The 22,704-nt window shown below is 24.3% G+C and overlaps 1 protein-coding gene across 1 annotated transcript; it reads right to left on the bottom strand.

Annotated features, from left to right (window-relative positions):
- Window positions 1-1,950: 1,950 nt before the first annotated feature.
- LOC122509164 lies at window positions 1,951-22,327 on the bottom strand. The gene is made up of 6 exons (XM_043622987.1): window positions 20,604-22,327; window positions 6,868-6,969; window positions 5,733-5,870; window positions 5,543-5,626; window positions 5,230-5,386; window positions 1,951-2,586 (listed from the first exon to the last, which is right to left on the bottom strand). Exons 1-6 carry the CDS (start codon window positions 21,586-21,588, stop codon window positions 2,412-2,414), a joined length of 1,641 nt encoding a protein of 546 aa, XP_043478922.1. The 5' UTR covers window positions 21,589-22,327; the 3' UTR covers window positions 1,951-2,411.
- Between the last annotated feature and the right edge of the window lie 377 nt (window positions 22,328-22,704).

Here is a 22,704-nt window from a genome sequence, read left to right as displayed (position 1 = left end):
TGAATTGTTTCGAAGATTTTTACAAACAATTTTGACAAAAATTATTGTATTCCCAGGAAGAATGTTATATTTTACGAAAATAATTGTATGCTATGATCAATTCTATTATAATTTTTGAAATTTATAAAGCATTTTATCAAAATTTTTTTAAATAATTTAATTCTTGAAAAAAATTTTATTATTTAAGAAAATAATTGATTTCTTGCGAAGAATTTTATTCAAATTTTTTAAAATAATTTAATTCACGTAAAAAAATATATTATTCGTGAAAATAATTGAATTTTTAAAAAGAATTGTATTTGAAAATTTTATTAACTAAATCTTGTAAAGAATTTTGTCAATAACATTTTTTTAAATAATAGAATTTCGAAAAAAATTTTATTTAAATTTTTCGGAATAATTGAATTTCTCAGAACTATTTTTTCTTCTCTGAATATATTTGAATTTTTTCGAGAAATTTCATTAAAAAATGAAAAATAAAATTGAATTGGTTTAAAGAAATTTATAAAAAAAAAATTGGTAAGTAATTGAATTCCTGTGAAATTTTTATTAAAATTTTGTTTAAATAATTGAATTATTCTTTTGGAAAATTGTTATTAAAATAGTAGACATTAAAAATAATTTTATGATAGTTCTTGTGAAGAATTAAGTTATTTAAAAATAAATTTTTGTCAGAAATTGAAAAAATTGAAGGTTTCGTATTAGAATTCTTGACAATTTCATAGTTTATAAGGCAAACAAAAATGACTCTAAAATTCAGAATTTTCTTATAAATTCTAAAAATTTAATTTTTTTGTGTCAACCCTGAGCAGGTGCCGAAGGAAAAAGACAAATATGCCATTTTTAAAATTATTTCATTTACAGCTATAGCCTCATAATGCTTTTTGGAAAGAAGTAGAAAAAAAGGAGTAGTTTCTTAAAAGATAAAGATTTTCAGTATACGCATATTAAATATTTATTGATATACTGCAAAATGCTAGAATAATATTTTTGCAATATAATTCTAACTCTATATCACAAGTAAATTTAATACTTTATACAATATCATTAAAAATTATAATTACGTCTAGAAATATTAAAATTTTTAACACAAGTCATGTACAGTAATACTGTAAAAGTTGACCTAATGGTCATTTTATATTTAACTATATAATATATATAATTATTATTATTATTATCATTGTATCGGTAACTTAAGTACTGGGCTGCACACTATATCTATATACATAAAAATATTTTTTATTTTCTTATAACAAATTAATTTTTATATATTTATATTTCAATAGACGTGGACAATAGTCGTTTATTTTCTTTTTCTTTTTCTAAAAAAAATATATCGTATAGGCTTCGGTGAAAATTTACAATCACTTTTTTTTACGTGTTTTACACACACGTTCCATCATTGCAGAGTATTATTTAGAAGCCAGTCTTCTTATAAAGCAAGTTTTATTTTACATTACATAAATTAAAATTAGATTATAAATTAATTAATCAAAATTTATGCGTCTTTTTATTGTGATAAAAAAAATTAATATAAATTACACTCAGGGAAAAATTTTACTTAAATCAATTATTCTATTTCGTTGTTTAAACCTAAGTTTTAGTTTTTTATTCTGATTAAAGTTTGTTATTTATTTGATTTAATTAAATGAACATTTGGTTCAGTTTAACAATTTTTGCATTCTAAAAAGAGTTTGGTTATCTGAAGCAAATTTTTATTTGAACTAAACAAACGCACTAAAGATAAATTTTACCTGAAACAGTTACACTTTTCACTAGAGTAAAAAAAGACACTTTTTTTTTACTTTTCACGCTATAAAATCGGAATTTTTATTTCAACAAAAATTTATTTGATTCAAATAAATTTTTTTCTGAGTGTAGAACGCTGATTGGAAAAATATTTGCAAAATACATAAATTTGTGTATTTATTTTAAAATGCTTTTTAATTTTAAAACAATGAAACTTATTTAAGAACGTGTTTTATTTTTTTCGTTCATTTAGTTATTTTGTATAAAAAAAATTGTTACGCTTTATTTTATTTTAATTTATTTTTAAATCTTTCGCAGTAAAAAACTGCATTTGAATATGTTTTGTATAATTTTTTTGTTTTTTTGCACTGCTCGCTTTATCATCAAGGTATAATATATAATGTGCGTTCTATCACGAGAAATCTTAAATACGAGAAGTAAGAGAAATATGATATAATGATAAATGTTGATGATTTGTAATCTTGGAATTTCCGAAAATTCCCTTGAATTGAATTTGGATTTGATGATGACCTTCATTTATTCATTTCTGCAAGCAGATCATTTTTATTACGAAAAACAGTGTTTTCCGCGTGTTTGTGTGTTTATATTGTTCATTTAGTCATCGGTTACGTAAAACAAAAATAGTTGAAATCAGAATAAAATCACAGCTTTTCTGATTCAAAGGCTGCATTTTCAATTCCTGATTTTTCACTTTCGGTTAAAATTTTCGTCAATGATAAATTATTTTCTAAATTATTATCTCCCTTGTCCTTTTTTTGGTCTGCTTCCTCTTTTTCTAATTTGATTCTGTCTCTTCTGTGTTCTCTATAAAGCCATCTACAAAAAAATGTATTATAGAGATTATTATTTTTTATTTTTATTATTTATCACTAACAAATGTTACGCGTGCGAAAAGCGGAGTTCAATTTTTTATTATTACATATTATGCAAATTTCACAATTTTTTATTTTTCAATATTAATTTCAATTTTTGAATATAATTTTAGATTCAAAATTAAAAAACATTCAGTTATTAACTAATCAACTAATTAATTATTATCATTTATTGCATTTTTTGTAAATATAATTAAATAACCTTTCACTTTTTATAATTATAATATCAATGCTTTACATAAATATTTTAATTTTGTCGAAAGAATTCTTCAATGATTATAAAAATTTTAATAAAATTCTGAAATTATTTTTAAAAATGATAAAATTTTCAGCAGACATTAAATTATTTTCAAAATTTTAATAAAATTTATTGTAACAATTCAATTATTTTTAAAAATTTTAATCATATCTTTGCAAGAAATAAAAAAATAAATAAATAAATAAAATAAAAAAATAAAAATAAAATAAAACTCTTTGCAGAAATTCTATTATCTTCCAAAAATTCTTTAAAATTATCTTCATAATTTCAATTATTTTTATAAATAATAAAATTCTTCTTTGAACTTCAATTATATTGAAAATTTAAAAAAAATTCTTAGCATGAATTTAATTATCTTCATAAATAATAAAATTCTATGCTAAAAATGAAATATTTTCAGTATAATTTTAATAAAATTCTTGTCAAAAATCTTAAAAAATAATAAAATTTTCATCAGAAATTCAATTAGTTCCAAAATTTTAATAAAATTTTTTGCAACAATTCAATTATTTCCAAAAGTTTTAATAACATTCTTGTGAATAATTCAATTATCTTCATAAATAATAAAATTCTTGATAAAAATTTAATTATTTTCAAAAGTTTTAATAAGAATTTTTGCAAGAATTAAATAAAATAAAATTCAATAAATAAAATTATGAGCAGAAATTGAATTATTTTTAAAATTTTAATAAAATTCTTGGCAGGAATTCAATTACCTGCATAAATAATAAATTTCTTGACAGGATTTCAATTATATTTATAAATACTAAAAATCTACGCAAAAATTCAATTATTTTCAAAATTTTAATAAAATTTTTTTCAAAAATTCAATTATTTTTAAGTTTTATTAAAATTCTTGTCAAGAATTCAATTATCTTTTTAAATAATTAAAATTCAATTATTTTCAAAAGTTTCAATAAAGTTATATGCAGGAATTTAATTATTTCGTATTTAATTTTTAATTTAAAACAATTATTTTATAATTTTACAATTTAAATAATATTAAATTAAGGTTTAATTAACTTTAAAATTTAAACCATTTAGAAGCAGTAAAAATTACCAGAAAGATTAGGAAACAAAAAAGGAAACAGAATAACTTTAAACTGCGAACAGATATTTTTTTATTTACTATTTTTTTATTTTTTTTACTTAGTATTGTTTTATTATTTTTTTTATAATTTTTTCATTTATTATTTTATTATTTTTTTTTATTATCTTTTTGTTTTTTTAAAATAGATTTTCCACTTAAAAATATTTATTTTAAAACTGTCAATTATAATATATCTTGGTTTTCAATTAAATTTAATATTTAAAAATGAAGTAGTGTACATAACTCAATTATGTTCGTAATAATATTTTTTTTAATGCTCTTTTGAATTTTACGTATGTACAGCATATATATATATATATATATATATATATATATATATATATATATATATATATATATATATATGTATAACTTAAAAACTAAGAGAATTGTTATCTCATTCCTCATATAATTTTATTATCTTCTTTAAGATCTTTTTGTAATTTAAGTTTTTTTTTAGACTTTTTAAGATGAAAAGTTTAAAATTTTAAATTATTTCGTAAAGCCGCACAATTTGATTGTTATGAGCAAATTTGAATGCTTTTTAATTTACTGCTGACAAACTATTTTTCTTTTCAAGATATGATAAGTATTTATGCAGTAACGTAATTCTTGAAATTACTATAGTGTTGTTATGCAAGTTTATAATGGAAAGACATTATCAGAAAATTGCAAATGCGGACCTAGTAAAAGTGTTGATTACAATAAAAAAAAGAAGAAAATTTTATCAAAATTCCACATTCTTTTTAAAACATTTTTAGAATTTAAAACCTGATTAAGAGAAAACATCTTTGCGGTCACGTTTCTAGTATTTTTCCTTTGGTGATAAAGTAAAAATTTTCAATTATTTTTTTAGTTTAAAATTTAGTCACATAGTTTTTTAATTAAAAATTTTAATTTTTTTAATAATTTTTTTAAAAAGTTTATAATTTAAATAAAAGTTTGTTTAGTTTAAGGGCATTCGGGAGAAAATAATAGTTTCGCAAATTTCGACTGAACTGCCATCTAGCGGTGGCCTTGGCGTTCGCAGGTGAAGAGTAGAAAAGTCTCCATATTAAATTTTAAAATTTTCGTTAATATTCATAATTTTATAACTATTTTACTTTATTTATTTTATTTTTATTAACTATTTATTTATTTCAGAGAGTTTTAACTTTAAATATAAACGAATTTCAATTTTTCTTATTTTAATTTTTCCCGAATGGCGTTAAATAATAAAAATAATAAAATACACTTACAAAAAGGCGAAAACGGCTGGTGAAGTGAGAATTCCACCAAGTATGAAAAATGCTCCTGGAAATGTCTCCATCGTTGATCGATAAACGAAACTGTACATTGGTCCATAAAGTAGTGGCATTAGAGATTCGCAAACGCCAAACAAGGAATTCACTTTGCCTAAAAATTTATTTTATTAATTTTTTTCTAAATAAAACAAAATTTCGAATTTATATTTTGAAAATTTGGTAAAACGATAAAAAGAGATTAAAGTGATTATTCAACTTTAGATTGTAACATTTAATTGTTAATCGCAGAGTATAATTGATAATTTACCTAATTCATCATTTGGCACTAATTTCGACATAATTGATCGCATTGCAATAAATGAGGTTCCATTGACAATTTCGACAAGAGGGGCTGCAAATTAAAATGATCGTATATTAAAATATATCGTATAAATTTTTTCAAGGAATTATTTATCTTTTTTAAAAATATTTTTAAAAAAGGAAAAAAAAATACCTACCGAGATAAATCATTGTATTCGTTGTTGCAAAGGCGTATACGAAGCTTGATAAAATTTTACTCATGCAGCTCATAATTCCCACAACAGCATCATCAATTTTTAAAACGTGACTAAAGAGACCTACTGATATTGTAGTACCTGAAAAAGTATTTTTTAATTATTTGTTCAGAAATTTCGTTTTATTTCATACTTTTCATTATTTTACATTCTTAGGGTGTCTACTAACCGGAAATAAACCAGGAATTTTATGCCAAACCGGGAATTTTTTCACCAAATTAAAAATAGTTTTATTATTTTTATTTGTTTTTAAAGAAATGCTTTTTATTTCAATTTTTATAGATATTTATACTGTTCTCTAAATTTCAATTAGTATGTATGTAGTATGTAAATAATTTTTTTTTAAATTATCGAATTAATAGAAATGTGAGAAATTCAACTGAAAATAATTAAAGTTAAAGAATTTCAGTAAAAACTTTTTAACAAATCGAATTTTCAAAGTATTTTAATTTATTGATTGATAAATAATTGAATTTTGTAAAAAGTCACATTCTAATGTATTCATGTTTCTTAGGGCGAAGATTAATAATTAAAATTTTTATTAGTTAATTTAAAAAGAGACGCACATTTAAAATTTTTTAATAAAATTGAATTTTCGCAAAGTTTTTTTTTTGAAAATTCAGAAAAATAAGATTTTTGAAATTTTTCAATTCTATTGTTTCAAGATAATTGAATTTTTATATACAAATAATTGAAAATTTTTGAAATAATTGAAATTTCTTTATATTCTGTTAAAAATAATTAAATTCTTTTAAAGAATTTTATTTAAATTTTTCGAAAATAATAAAGGGAAGTGAGTCACCGTAATTATTTTAATTTCTAAAATATAAAGTCCCTCTTAAAGTTTTAAATAAATTTTTTGCTTCTAAAAGTTATATTATTATATTATTATTCAATAATTATAATTATTAAACTTCTCTTAAACTTTTATAATTTTAAATTTCTGAATGTTCAAATAGTTGATATTTATTTATTTATTTCTTGAGCAAATTAAATTTTTATTGCTTATTAAGTACATAATTAATTATTACTGATTATTATTTTCAAAAATTTTAATTTGAATTTAAATCTTTCTCACCAATGAGATTTGTCACCATGCTGTAAGTTGAAAACATGCTAAACCTCAGTTCGTCCCAGTTGAATCGGTATCTCATGAAAAGATACACAACTGCCATTTCACCTGGAGAAAAGTAAATCATATTATTTTTTTGTTTATTTCAACATCGTTTTATTTTAATCACAGTTCAATTTTTTTTCATAAATAATCAAATTTTTACAGGAATTCAATTATTTAAAATACAATTTTCATTGAATTTTTTTCGAAAAAAAATCGATAATTATTTAAAAGAATTTTTAGAAAATTTATTCTTCTCGGGAATTCAATTATTATTTGAAAATTTTAATGCAACTTAATTTTTCTTTAAATATTTAAATTTATTTTTTTCTTAAAAAATTATTAAAGTTTTAAATAATTTTAATTAAAAACATCAACAACAAAATTATTGAATTTTGGAAGAATTACAGTTGTAAATTTTAGAAATTGTTAAATTTCAAAAAAAATTTACACAGTAATCATTTGAAATATTGTAATTTCTGTAGAATTTAAAATTAAAATTTAGAAAATTATTGAATTTTGAAAAAATTTAGAATTCAAATTATTAGCAGTATGAGAAAAAATGTAAATTTTTTTGATGAAAATTAGAAAGAAAATGCAGAATTAAATTTTTGTGATTTTCTGAATCATCTAAAACTAGTTGTTTTTAGTCGACAGATTTAATTTTTCAATAACTACATTTTTACTACTTTTTTCGGTATTAAAGCTACTTTTTACTACTTTTTTAAAATTACTTATTGAGTACGAGGCCTGAAAGATATTCACAAATGTATTAAAAACATTTTTTTTGTATATCTAATAATTTTTATACTGAATCAGAATATTCTTTAGGGTTGGAAATTTAAAATGGATAATTATTTCTCGAAATCAGGGAGAAAGAAAATCAAATTTTTCTGCAGCAATCCTGTAAATTCTCATTTATAACAAACACTACATTTCTGCATTAAGTTCAGTTTCACGGTAACTAATTGTAACTTAGAAATAATTTTTCAATTGTTTTAAATTGTTATTGTCATGTAATGATTTAATATCATACTATCTTCCTAATAATATAATAAAAATTTCTCGTCATTAAGGCTTATATAATAGGAAGTACTAGTTATATTTTTAAAGTCTTAAGAGTATAGATAAAATTTTCTTCTTAATGTCAGGATCATTTATTTCGTTATCCTTGATACACACATAATCATTATTATCTCCAAAATCGTATGATTTTGAAAATATTATTAGAGATATTAGAGATATTTTACTTAAATTGTCAAAATTTCTCGAAACGTAGACAAATTAGAAATACTAAAAAAAAGTAGAAATACTAAAAGGGTAGGTGCTCACTTTTTTTAAAAAATATTTTTTTATCCTTTTTTTCTATAAAAACAATTCTGGTAAAAACTGATTAAAAATTTATTTATTTCAAATTAAAAAATTCTAATCATCTGAAAATCAACTGAGTTCTAGTAGGGACTGAGCCCTACACAATCCTGAAGAATAAAGAATTTTCTTGCAATTTTTAAGTAGTAGCATCCTCACCCGAACACTATTAGACAATCAAAATTTGGTAAAAAGTGATTAAAAATTTATTTCTTCTATATAAATAAATTTCTTCTCTCTATATTAAAAGCAATATAGCGTGGATTTTTAGAAATAACTGAATTTTGAAATTAATTTTTTTTTATTATTTGAAGTTTTTATTTTCTAATATATGCATTTAATTGAAGAATTTAGGAATAATTGAAATTTCTTGAAATTGAATATTGTAAACAGATGGATTTGAAAATTGCCAAAGAACTTTTACGAAAATTATTAAAAATAATTGATCTAAAGTAGAAAAAGTAAAAGAAAAAAAGTAGAATTTGAAAATAATAATTTTGAAAATAATAATTGAATTCTAAATGATGAAAATAACTTGGAAGAAGTTACTATATTCTTACAAATTGCTGATTCCATTTCAATTCATGCAGGGCGAATAGGTTAAAAATTCTAAATCAAGTTAAAGGTAATTTTTCTTGTTCTTTAGGACAAATAAAGAGACACGTATTTTTTTATTTAGCGAAAGAAAATTTTTTAGCTGAGTTATGAGTGTTTGAACATTTTAGGACATATCGTGATTTTAGAGCTAAACAGCTGACAAATTATTTTCAAATCTTTCTAGTTATTGCAAAAATAAATATTTTTCAATTTTTTTTCTTGATTTTAGTAGTGTTTTTGATACTTTTTCTTTGCAAACTTGAAAATTTGAAAAATTTTGAAAATTAATAAAATGGCGGACATTTTTCGATAAATCAAAAAAGTCAATTTTCTCAAAAATATCATTTTTTATTTTTCTTAAAATTTTTGTGTGATTACTAGATGAAAAAAGGAACTAATTTTAAAAGGTTTCATGTCCGCTAAAACTGTTTGGAAGTCGCTATAATTTTTTTCAGAAAATAACAAATCTCATTATTTTCTCTCTAAATCTGAATCAGTGAAATTCCACTGAAAATCAGTGAAATTTGACTGAGAATCAGTGACTCTATTCTCACGATTTGAATCAGTGAAATTTCACTGAAAATCAGTTAATTTTGGTACTTTTTATTTGCAAACTTGAAAATTTTGAAAATTAACAAAATGTCGACCGTTAAATTTTTTTGGTCGCCATTTTGAATTATAAAATTTTAACCAAATATTCTAACTCAGCGACCCCAAAAACCTCCAAATGAATATTTTTATTCAATTACTTTTAGTGTTTTTAGTTTTCGATTTTTTGAAAAATGGCCGCCATTTTGTTAATTTTCAAAATTTTCAAGTTTGCAAATAAAAAGTAGGTACCAAAAACACTACTAATCATCGAAAAACATAAACATGCAAAATATATAAATGCCGATACATTACTCAAAATAATGAGATTTGTTATTTTCTGAAAAAAATTATAGCGACTTCCAAACAGTTTTAGCGGACATGAAACCTTTTGGAAAAAGTTCCTTTTTTCATCTAGTAATCACACAAAAATTTTACGAAAAATAAAAAATGATATTTTTGAGAAAATTGACTTTTTTGATTTTTCGGAAAATGGCCGCCATTTTGTTAATTTTCAAAATTTTTCAAATTTTCAAGTTTGCAAAGAAAAAGTATCAAAAACACTACTAAAATCAAGAAAAAAAATGAAAAATATTTATTTTTGCAAAAAGTAGAAAGATTTGAAAATAATTTGTCAGCTGTTTAGCTTTAAAATCACGACATGTCCTAAAATTTTCAAACACTTATAACTCAGCTAAAATTTTTTTTTTCGACAAATAAAAAATACGTGTCTCTTTATTTGTCCTAAAGAACAAGAGAAATTACCTTTAACTTGATTTAGAATTTCTAACCTATTCGCCCTGCATGAATTGAGATAGAATCAGCCCAATATAAAATAATGACTTTATCGCTGGGCCATCTCTAATATGAAGAAATCTATCACTCCGAGTTATTGATGTTTTTTTTCAATTAAAGAAATTCGCTAATAAATGTATTGGAATTTTTTTTTGAGTATCTAACAATTTTTAGAATGAATCAGAATATTTTTTAGGGTCACAGAAGAAGTTAATATTTTTTCTAAAAATCAGGGTAAAGTTAAAAACAAAATTAAATTTTTGTGGCAACGATGACATGACATATAAAATTGCCGCTCTTCTTTTCATATAAGGAAAATACCTCAAAATCGACTTTGCTTAAAAATTCCTTTCTTCTATAATTTGACAATTATTTCGTACAGTATAATTCTTTCTACACTGTAAATAAAAGGTTCTAAATTAGAGCTGATTTTCGGTATTAAAATAGAACCAAATCACGATTTAGTACCTAAAATTGGTACTAAATTAGTACCTTTCTTTTTACAGTGTAACATAAGAATAAAAAAAAGTTTCCTATTTTCTGTTACATATACATTAAGTAAAATATAACTTCCAATGTGTGGTTTGATTTTTTGCTTGGCGTATATATTGAAATCTTCGTACTGCATCTTCATTGTGGCAAAAGACTGTTGCTAGCTGTTCTTAGCTTCATCGCCTAGCTTCTGTCAATTGTCTCAGAAGTTGAAAAGGTCGACAGAAGAACAAAGCATAATTCGATAAAGACCGGAGCTCAGCGGAAACGATTAAATGTCAGCCCTGATAGATGAATGTGTTGTGTAACTAACACGAGCAATCTTACATAATGTCGAGCATGTGTGTAAAAATTGTTCGGGACAAATTTCGTCCCGTGTTATATTCTGTTGATCCAAATCAACTTCCGGATACTAAATCGGTAATTTTCTATTTCCTCGTCAAGCTCCTCCTTTATATTGTTGATCATATGACGTTTCCCTGTCTCATCTAATTAGAATTATTTTTAATTCTCGCGTCATTTTAATGAAACTATATCTCGTTTTCATTTCTTCTGGAAGAAGGAACTCATTTTGAGTATTATATAGATTTTAAATAACTGAGTGAAAATTCAGATCACTGTGTAAGCGAATTTGGTCTTTCTGAGGATTGTCGAAATTGTGTCATTGTAATTTTTATTCTTGGGAAATGTTTCCTTAATTCCTGATTTGAAAGGTATTAAGGATTTAACGAAGTAGACATTTCTCGACTTGCTTCTAAAGGAAAAGAATATTACCTCACAGAAAAAATGATCATTTGGAATAACTTCAAATTTCACAAACATCAATTAAAATTAGATGATATTCTTCTTAGACAACATTATGCTTCTAATTCTAAATTATGAATTATTATATTTTAATATATATTTTCTTAATTCAATACAGAAATTCTTTACTTATTCAAAGAAATTGGATTCAAAATTCAATAGCATTGGCACTATTGGGCCAATAGTTTTTTTTCTGTATGAGGAAGTAAGAACGAAAAATATAAATATTATATTCTATTGACAATTACAATTCATACCAATGATATTTCGATGAAATAATTAATAGAGTTCGGAAGAAATTTGTAAATATTGATATAAGAATAATTGGTAATTGAGTAGATTGAGTTTTTCTAGTAAAGCAGCGAATGTTGACGGATGCACGTGTTTCGCTCGCGGTCAAAGATCTTAAATTACATCATGGTCGGTAGATATGCAAGCGGGTGTACATTAGTTATTTTAACAAACTTAAACATTGCTGACGCAGTCACTGTCACCCTACGTGTGATCATATCATAACATGTGTCATTATATTCCGTGTCATATATAAATATTTAGCATCAATCTTCCAAAGTTTCATATTTTTATTATTAACTATTATTTTTTTCACTTCTTTCCCCAAAATTTTGAGGGACAATATAGTTCAAGCGAAAAAGACGTATTATCCAGTCAAACATAATTCTTTTTTTTACTATAATTCACAAACGGTTTTCAATAATAAAAATTAACTATAAATTTACAAAAGGAAATTAATAATTTGTTTATAAATATCGAGGTGAGATTCAAGACATCTGTTTGTTCTTTGTTAAATACAGGGCTCGAACTAAGTCCAAAAAATCATTAAAGGTCCGTAGCATCAAGTCCGTAAAAGTCATTTTTTTTAAAAACGTCCGTAAAGTCCGTAATTTTATTGAAAAAGGACAAAAAGTTCGTAAATTGTACGATATAGTTTGGAGAATTTTAGAGGAATTTCAAATGATTGCAGAAATTCAATTATTTTCAAAAGTAATCAAATTCTTCGCAAAAATTCAATTATGCTTAAAAATTAAAAAAAAATTCTCATCATTTCAATTATCTTTATAAATAATAAAATTCTTCTCTGAAATTCAATTATTTTCGAAAATTTTAATACAATTCTAGACAAAATTTTAATCATTTCAATTATTTTCAAAAATTGTTCTCAATTCAATGATTTTCAATATCTATTTTACTAAAATTTTCCAAAAGAATTCAATTATTTAAAAAAACAGCAATAAAATTCTACGCAAATATTCAATTATTTACAAATTTTTTTATAAATTTCTTCGCAATAATTCAATTATTTTCATAAATAATCAAAGGTTTACAGGGATTCAATTATTTTCGTAAATAATAAAATTCTTTTTAAGAATTCAATTATTTTAATAAATAATAAAATTCATTACAGAATTTCAATTATTTTTAATACAATTTTAATCGAATTCCTTGAAAAATGTAATTAATCTTTAAAAAAATTATTAAAATTCGTCCAAAGAATTCAATTATTTAAAAATTCATTGGTAAAATTCTTTATGAGAATTCAATTTTAAGTGACATTGAATTATTCAATAAATTATTTAATTTTGTATTTAAATAATTAAATTCTCGTAGAATTTTCTAATAAATACTAATTTAAAATTGAATTTTAGTTAAAATTTTAGAAATAATTGAATTTTGAAAAATGGTTTTAAATTAAAATCTTTGAAAAGTTGAATTTTTCAAATTTTTAACTAACAATTCTGTGGAATTAATTTTTTTTAATAAGTTTAATTGCGGATTATTTTTTAAATTATTTCAAGTTTTTATTTTCTAATAAAATAAAAAACTTTTTATTATCTCATATAGATTTAATTAAAGAATTTCCGAATAATTAAAATTTTGTAAAATTGAATTATAAACAAATGAATTTGAAAATTCTCAAAGAACTTTTTCAAAAATTATTAAAAATAGTGGATTTATAGAAGAATTTGAGTTCAAAACGCTTAAAAAAATTGAATTTTGGTGAAGTTACAAATTATTACAGAAATTCAATTATTTTCAAAAGTAGGTAATAAAATTCTTCGCAGAAATTCAATTATGTTCAAAAACTTTTAAATTCTTCTTAGGGATTCTATTATTTTCAATACAATCTCAATCAAATTCAATATTCAAATTTTTAATTAAATAATTATTAACAGACACGATTATTTTAAAATGTTGAAGGACATTGTTTATTTGATTTAATTATTTTCAAACTTTTCAATTGAAATTATTATAAAAAACTACATTATTTTCAAAAAACTTAAAGAAATTCTTCAAAAGAATTTTATTATTTAGAAAAACTCTAATAAAATTGACTAATAAATATTTATAGAGAGTAAAAAATGGTGTATAACAAATATTTTTAGTAAAAATTCGAGAATAACAAAATGATTATAGAGTAAAAAATATTTAGAGTAAAAACCAGAAAGAAACAAATATTTAAATTCTATATATTTTACTTCGATTTTACTAGAATTCTGTAGTAAATTCTACTACAATTTTACTGAATAAAATAAATAGTTATCATTATTTAGATTTTCACTAAAACAATTCAATAGAATTTCTACATGAAATCTAGAAAATATTAGATAAAATTATTTACCATTTTTTTATCGATGTTAATTAATTGTGTGATTATTAATAGCAAACTATTATTATTCATTTGGTTTTTCCTATTTTGAATTTCGCGCCAATATGGTTCCTTAAACTGCCGCCTAGATGGCATGAAAATTCTCTCGTAAACGAAATGAAGTGAAATTCTAATTTAATGTTTTAAAGAATAATAAATAATAAGAGAAGTAAATTTTGTAAAACATATTTTGAAATTAAAAATCGTAATTTAATTTGTAACTTAATTTAACATTCTAAAATTTTTAAATTATCTTTTTTTTTAAAAGATTGATTATTATATTTTCCATAATTAGACTGTAATTGAATTTTATTTAAATTCTTGAAAATAATAATTTAATTCTTGCAAAGAATTTTATTATAATTTTTGACAACAATTAAATTAGTCCAAAGATAATTTTATTATTTATAAAGATAATTAAATTCATGCTAAGAATTTTATTAAAACTTATGAAAAATAACTTTTAGAAAATAATTGAACCTTTGCAAAGAATTTTGTTCAGATTTTCAAAATAATTGAATGTCTGCTGAGAATTTAATTATTTATAAAGATAATATTAAATTTTTGGCAAAAATCTTATTAAAATTTTAGAAAATAATTGCATTATTGCGAAGAATTTTATTTAAATTTTCTAAATTAATTGAATTCTTGTCTAAAATCTTATTAAAACTTTAGAATATAATTTTAAAAATAATTGAATTTCTGCGCGCAGAATTTTATTATTTGTAAAGACAATAGAATTCTTGCCAAGAATTCAACTTCTGCGAAAAATTAAATTATTTATGAAAATAATTCAATTATTGACAAGAATTTTATTAAAACTTTTGAAATTAATTAAATTCTTGTATAGAATTTTATTAAAAAAAATTTTATGTATAATTGAATTTCTGCAAAAAATTGTATTAAGGGGTTACGCCACCCTGAACGCATGAAAATCGGATGGTTTTTTAGGAATTTTTTTGATAAAACTGTTTCAGGTAGGACTTCTTTACATTTATTGATGCTTTAGTACATATATTGAGCTTTATAAATATTTAAAAAAAAATTGTTTTTAATTAAAAATGGCGGAGATATAACTATTGGCGTGGATCAATTTTTCCGGAGCACTCCTTGATGGTGTACATGATTGGCAGTTCAATTTTTGTCAGAAACAAGTAAAACAATATTTTTCTTAAAAAGTGATAAATTTTGAACAGAGTGACGAAGCCATTTTAAAAAAAAAATTTTTTTACGCAAATGGAAGCACTTCAAAAATTGACATTTTTTTTTTGGCTAAAATTACCGTATAAAAAATTGGATAAAAAATTTTCAAATTATTCAATCAAAAAAATCCCACGTCACTCTGTGGAAAATCTATTTAGGAAGATGTATATTAATTTTCAAGTCAATCGATTGAATAGTTTTTGAGTTATCGTGTACACCGTCTCGAAAATTGTGGTTTCGAGAAAAACGCAAAAGAAGAAAAAAATGAACTTTAGTGTATTATAACTTGAAAATTTTTCAATTTACTATTTAATCAGCAATTCCTGGGCCATAATTTTTTTTATTTAAGAATGGAAGGGATACAATGAAAAGGACCCTTCCTAAATCATGAAAGGGCCCCCTAGACCATTCGAAAATAGAAAGTCGCTGCTTCCAGCAGCTCTCGGCGCGTCCCCACCGCGCTGACTTCTAATGACCATAACTTTTGTAATTAGTGGGACATTGTCTTCGGCGACATCTCAAAATATTCGTTAGAATATAAACTTTGAAATTAAGCAAAAAAAAAAAATAAATTTTTTTGAAAATTTCAGGGTGGCGTAACCCCTTAAAGTTTTTAAAAATAATTGAATTCTTTTGAGAAACTTAATTAAAATTGTATGGATTGAAAATTATTGAATTCCTGACAAGAAGTTTATTATTTTTATGAAAATAATTGAATTTTTGAAAAGAGTTCCATATTAAAATTTTGAAAAATAATAAATTCAATTTTTACGAAGAATTTCTTTAAAACTTTTGTAAATAATTGAATTTTTGCTAAAGAACAATTCACAAAATCGAGAGACTCATTTTTAATATCAATATTATTGTTATTTAAAAATACCTCTCACGCTTTATAGAGTTAAATCCTTTTCAAAAATGCCGATTCTATTAAATTGTACAATTAAAATTGTAAATCCCTATAAATTTATTATAATCAAGAATCTCATAAGTTCCCTAAGATTATTATCTTAATTTCACACCTGTCGGATAATTAATAATAATTAATCAACGATTCGTAATTACAGTTAATTTAGTATCTTCGCATTAAATAAGTAAGTACGTGAAATAATTTCTAGTCTGATGTTAGTTTTTGATATAAATATCTATTTATATAACATAAGATAATAATCATTAACTGAAATTCTTTTTTTATCATGAAAATGTCTGTTACATCTTCCAAGGACTAATCAGCTTCATAAATTTTTATTTTAAAAACTTCTTTCCTGCTTTGCATAATATATTAACATTATAATTCACTAATTTAATGGATTCAAAAAAAAAAAATTCTAAAAAAAATTCTAATTACTAGTTTATTGGAAAATTTTAATTAAATATTTATTACATTATAAAGGAGATGAATTTATATTTTCTGTAATCATTTGACTTTCATTTTTTAACTCATCTTTAACTCAACTTCATCACTTTAAATTGATGAGTGTCATTTCACTTTCACTCTCCACTATACTATACCTATCAATGAAAACGCATTCTTTTTTACAATTTGATTTAAAAATTTTATTTTATTTTATTTTATTTTTACTTTTTATTCTATTTAATTTCATTTTTTATTTTATTTATTTTTATTTTTATTTGATTTCAAATTTTTTAAATTAGTTTTTAAATAACATCAAATTTTGATGATCTAGGAAAAAGGAGAAAGAAAAAAGTTGACTTAGGTATTATTATGAGCTAATAAATAAATTAATATCGCTCCATAATTTTATTCATAAAAAAAATATCAATCTTCTTCTATTATCTAATGTGCGCGCACTTATTTTTTTGCTCAAGGATTGAGCATCAATTTTTTTTTTCATGAGCAATGAAAAAGTATGTAAAAGATTATTCTAAAAATAATCCATTAAAAAAAAAATGTTAATTGTAGGAAATAAGATTTATATCCTGTGTCAGACAATGTTTCAATCTAATATTGCGAAAGTGATGAAAACTTAATTATAATCATTATTCTTCAATTTGTATTAGCGTTATTTATTTTTAATATTAAAATAACTTCCGTATTTTGTATATAGCGGCAAAAAAAACTGTTATGTCATTGAAAACGAGACAAGGGGGCAGAGATTGTTTATTACATTGCGACAGCTGTTTAAATAAATTGAAAGTTAATTTACAAAATTAAGTAGGTCATTCACTTGTTTTATTTTGTTTCAGGTACTCTTTTTTGTAAAAGGAAATAATTTTTTTTATCATTTTTTATTTATTATTTTTTTATTATTATTATTATTATTATTATTTATTTATAAACGGGACAAGCCCTTTAGTACAAATAGTATTTCTTATTATTATTTATTTTATTTTTTTAAACAAATACATTATTTTAATTTTTAATTATTATTATTATTTATTTCCTTTTTTTGTAAAAAGAAATAATAAGTTTAATTTTTACTGTCTAGTTAGTAAAAAAAAAATTGAATTGTCATTTTCTGGACAATTTACTTGGAAATGTTTTGTCCCCATTGGGCCATTGTAAAACAATGACTTTGAAAGTTAAAGAAACTGAAGGTGAAAGTGATACATAAAACAATGGCACAATTAGTAAAGAATTTGATTTGTTTTTGAATTAAGATCTCACTTTCATGGAGAAATCGCTCAAAATTTTGCTCCAGTTATAGATTCTATATATAGTAGGTTGAAAAAAAAATTTGTTTGATTCGCAAATATCCGATTACTTATTTATTGTTAAATAAATATTTTCTTAAATCAAATAAATTTTATTTAAACAAATTATTTTTTGTATTCGAAACAATATAATTTCTGTGTTTGAGACAATAATTTCTGTATTCGAAACAATAATTTCTGCATTCGAAACAATGATTTCTGTATTCAAAACAATAATTTCAGAATTTCTGTGTTTGAAACAATAATTTCTATGTTCCAAACAATAATTTCAGTATTTGAAGCAAATTTTTATTGATTGAAGCGAATGACTTAATTTAAATAAAAGATTATTTTATTGAAGTATGTAAATATTTAAGTGGTATTTTTGCCTTTTTAGGTAACTTCATTAAAAATCCGAAAATGGTCAATAAATTTTCTTTAAGTTTATGAAATTTTTGTATCTTTAGATGTAAAAAATATTTAGGGTTTAACAAAAAAGTCCGTCATCTTAAATTCATTATTTATTTTATTATTATTATTTACATCATTATTTACAATTTGGACAGCATAAAGTTCTGATAACATATGTTCAGAAATCGAGGTTCTACTGTACTTTCAGTGATAAATGTCTGTTATTTGAAGACTTAATTAAAAAAAGCCAAATTAAAATAATTAGAATTCGGGTAAAAAATTACTGGTAAATTTAATCATAACTTCTTGTTACAAAATGCTAGAATTTTTTTAGCAAAAAAACTTCTGGTTATTGTTTAAAATACAGTAAAAAAAATCTCGTTTACTTCGAACCTCTGTTATCCGAACTGTAAATCCAAATTTTCAGTTTTTACGTTAAAAATTTTGAAAATAAAGGAATTTTAATTGGTTCTCTAAGTTTCTGAAATTAGCGTCGACGCTGATTTTGTCTCTAAAAACCTCAAATCTTTGTCACAATTGAGTTTTCGACTCAATAGTGTGTAAAATAACTGCAAAAAAAATCATTTATCCATAATCATTAATGAAATATTTGTAACTTCTATTATCTGAACTTTTTTATCAAAAGCATGTTCTGCCTGAATTAATTTGGGTAATTAAATTGATACCAAAAATTTGGATAAATTTATGATTTAATGGAATCAATTTGATTCATTCTGGTATCAGTTTGATAATTTATAACAGTGATCGTAATATTGTATAATAATATAATTAATTTTAATTAAGTACTTAAGGTACTAAAGGTCCTGTACCGTTAATATTTAAATAAGTAATTGTTAATGATGATGGAAAATAGTAGATGGTGATGATGATGATAGTAACAATAGAGATTTCCGTCAAAGAATTGATAATTAATTAAATTCAAGTTAACAGTGATCGTAATTTTTGTATAATAATATAATTCATTGTAATTAAGTTCTTAAGGTACGAAAGGTCCTGTACCGTTAATATTTAAATAAATAACTAATTGTTAATGATGATGGAAAATAGCAGATGATGATGATACTAACAATAAAGATTTCCGTCAAAGAATTGATAATTAATCAATAAAAAGTTTTTCAGAATAAGATTTGTTTGGAGGAATGTTTTATCTTTACTGAAATGAAAAAAAAAAAAAAAAAAAAAAAAAAAAAGACCATTTGAGAAATGGGAGAAGAAATAAAAAAATGCATTGAAAGAAAAAGAAGCAAAAAATAAAAGCGATAATTGGAGGGCAGCTGCTGCGTGTTTTTGAATTAGCCACAGGTAAATCGTTGGACCGTGTAACGCACTTAATTTTGTTGGAATTGGTATTCCCAGTATGAGCATTAGAATCCCAGAGAATAAAGTGGAGTACAGAGTCAAGGCCAGAGAATAAGACAGAGTAGGCGAGAAAGAAACGACCCTGTTTTGATGAAAATGAAACCACTCTTCCCTCACTTGTCCCACGTTTAATAAGTCACATACTCATATCTATTTTTTACATTTCAATTCATTCGAATTAGTAATGCATTGTTTTTTTTAATGTTTTTTTGATCATATTTTTTTACTCTAAAAGATCTAAAATATCTAAGATATCTAAAATTAAGAAGTGTTAATTGATCATTAAATTCTCGATTTAGTATTTGGATTTATGGTTTAATTTTAACCGCAGGTGTTATTTTTTTCCGTTTCTTTTTGTCGAAACATATTTACATCTCTGGTAAATGTAACCTTGGAGATAGAAATGTTTCGAAACTGTTCTAAAAATGGAATAATAACAGATTTTTGGTCAATGGTGTCCTTCTATTGCTCTGAAGGATGCAACTATAAACATAAAATAATTGTGACTTTTGACAAAAAATTATAGTGTCTTTTAAACCAATTATTTTTTACGTAATAACATTCAATGCGAAAGGGGAAATTATATTATTAGTAGCATATGTAATTAAATCCTTATTCGAGTATCCTTTCAATAATTGCTTTAAGGAAACGGAAATATTTTTCTGAAAAGGTTCTTGGTTCATTATTTTAGAATTGGACAAAGCAAAAGAAAAATATCTCTTTTGGATTGAATTGAAATACTCACCATACATTGGTCCAACGATGACCATAACAACAACCATGAGAACTGCTACTCTTTGTTGTCGATTATTTTCTCCCTTCTTGAAGGCCACTTTGAAAGTATTTGAAATGTGCTTGAGTGAAAAGAAATGAAGAGTTGAAGCACAAGCGGATTTCTTGATTTCTTGATCCTTTTTGTCCTGTGCCAAGGCCGGTCTTGGTGCCTCTTTGATAACAACCAGACCATAAATGAAGCTAAGTACATAGCACACAGTGGAAATTGCGAATACACCATAGAAACCAATTTTCATGTAGAGAATTCCTGAGAGTGCCATCCCCACTGGCACACCCAACGATAGAAAAACATTCACGAAACCAATTCTCAATGTTCTTGATTCAACGCTGGTGATGTCTGCAATATAACTGAAGACAGCCATGAACATCGTGAACCACCCTCCGGTAACGGCTGGCCATAAAGCCTCCGATAGACCCGCAAACTCCATTGGCAATTCATAAAACCAATATGTACACGCGATTAAACTGATGCTGGTTAGAAACTCCCCGACAATTGGAAGTAACATACAAGGTTTCCTCAGTCCAGTTCTGTCACTCCAGGCGCCTAGGAAGAGAATTAAAATCGTTGGCAATGCACTTTGCAGTGCAGTCTTCCATGTCTGCATCCCGGCTACTAATTGCTGTACAGCTTTTTCCTCCTCAATATATCCTGATGTGTTTCTCACTGCAAGTGCATCACAGACTTGATCCGAATAAGCTAAATTTACTCTACAGGCTTTTTCTAGATTTAGATTTTGAGTTGCCAACGATGCCAGGACACTTGGCATGATATAGCAGGCAACCATCGGCTCCACCGTGATGTTGCTGGTGAAGAAATTCCACTTTTGTTTTATGCTCATAGTCTTCCAGGTGACAACTTCCTTTTCCTTGGAGTTCTCCCTCGAAAGAGTGCAAACCGGTGGTGCGAGTGCCCCGGGTGTTGCTGCATTGCTCATTTTGATAGTGTCGGTTTGGAACAGAATCAGAAAAACCGTCTTAAAAACCCTTGTAGGGTTTTGCTAGATCTTCAGGTCCTGGAGCTCATTAAGATCGTAAATCTTTTTTCTTGGGGGGGTGTTAAGAAGTTGAAGGATTCAAAGCTGTTTCAAAAGGAGTAAAAGATGAAAAGGTTCCTTTCTTCTTTCATACAGCAACCGTTGCGGTTCCTTTTTGAAAATTTTGACTAAGTTTTAGAATATAACGATCCAACTGAAGTGGGTTGAAACAGTGGTGGTAATCCAAATTTCGCATAACAAGAGAAATTTTGTTGGGGGCAAAAAAGATGTCATTCAGTTATCAACATTGAAATTAAGTAAAGAGTAAGGAGTGAATAGTAAACAGTAAAGATTAAAGATTAAATATTAAAGATTAAAGATTAAAGAATGTAGAGTAAAAAGTAAAAAGTTTAAAACTAAAGAGTAAATAGTAAAGATTAAATATTAAAGAGTAGATAGTAAAGATTAAAGAGTAAAGAGTAAAGACTTTTTTTTGGAATAGTAGAATGGGAATGTCAGAAAAGAATGGACTTTTGGGTGACGTGGTGTGAATGTAGTCACTGAAGCACTACTGGACACTACCGGCACGATATTGGTAGCTGTTGAGATGGCCCGGTTGGACTGATTGCGATTCTACCTCTGCTCCTGACTAATGCTGTATTGTGCTTTGCAATATGCTACTCCTTCCCTCTCATTGCGTTGAACCACCTTCTCTTTAGCATTGCTCTTCCTCCATCGCATCGTCTCTTGCTCTGCATTCCCCCCACTATGAGAATCGAGGGAATAGGTCTAAATACTGGAACATGTTACAGTGACCTACGTATAAGGTGTAGGCATAAGGTCGTCGGACCTTCGACTCATCCGGGTTTCATGACAAGGCGAGTTTTACTCATTCACGTCATGTGACACTCTTCACCTAATCCATCATCATCATCATCTTCCTTCCTTCCTTCCTTGAATTTTTCAAACGCGATTTCCTACATGAGCGCCCTTAACTTTAGGAATAATTAACAATTGTTTATATGTCATTATTCGCATTAATATTAAAGTCTCCATTTTCTCGGAATAGGGACTTAA

Source organism: Leptopilina heterotoma, unplaced genomic scaffold, assembly GCF_015476425.1.
Source record: "Leptopilina heterotoma isolate Lh14 unplaced genomic scaffold, ASM1547642v1 Lhet_6, whole genome shotgun sequence".
Taxonomy (NCBI): Eukaryota; Metazoa; Arthropoda; class Insecta; order Hymenoptera; family Figitidae; genus Leptopilina; species Leptopilina heterotoma.
The sequence above is the reverse complement of the archived record's forward strand: the minus strand, read 5'-3'. Positions and strand labels throughout refer to the sequence as shown.

Excerpts from the sequence above, each read along its gene's own strand:
- LOC122509164 (XM_043622987.1), bottom strand. The coding sequence starts at position 21,588 with ATGAGCAATGCAGCAACACCCGGGGCACTCGCACCACCGGTTTGCACT. Across the intron at positions 6,970-20,603 it reads CATCGTTGGACCAATGTATG|GTGAAATGGCAGTTGTGTAT; the intron begins GTGAGTATTTCA and ends ACTTTTCTCCAG. Across the intron at positions 2,587-5,229 it reads CCAGCCGTTTTCGCCTTTTT|ATGGCTTTATAGAGAACACA; the intron begins GTAAGTGTATTT and ends ATTTTTTTGTAG.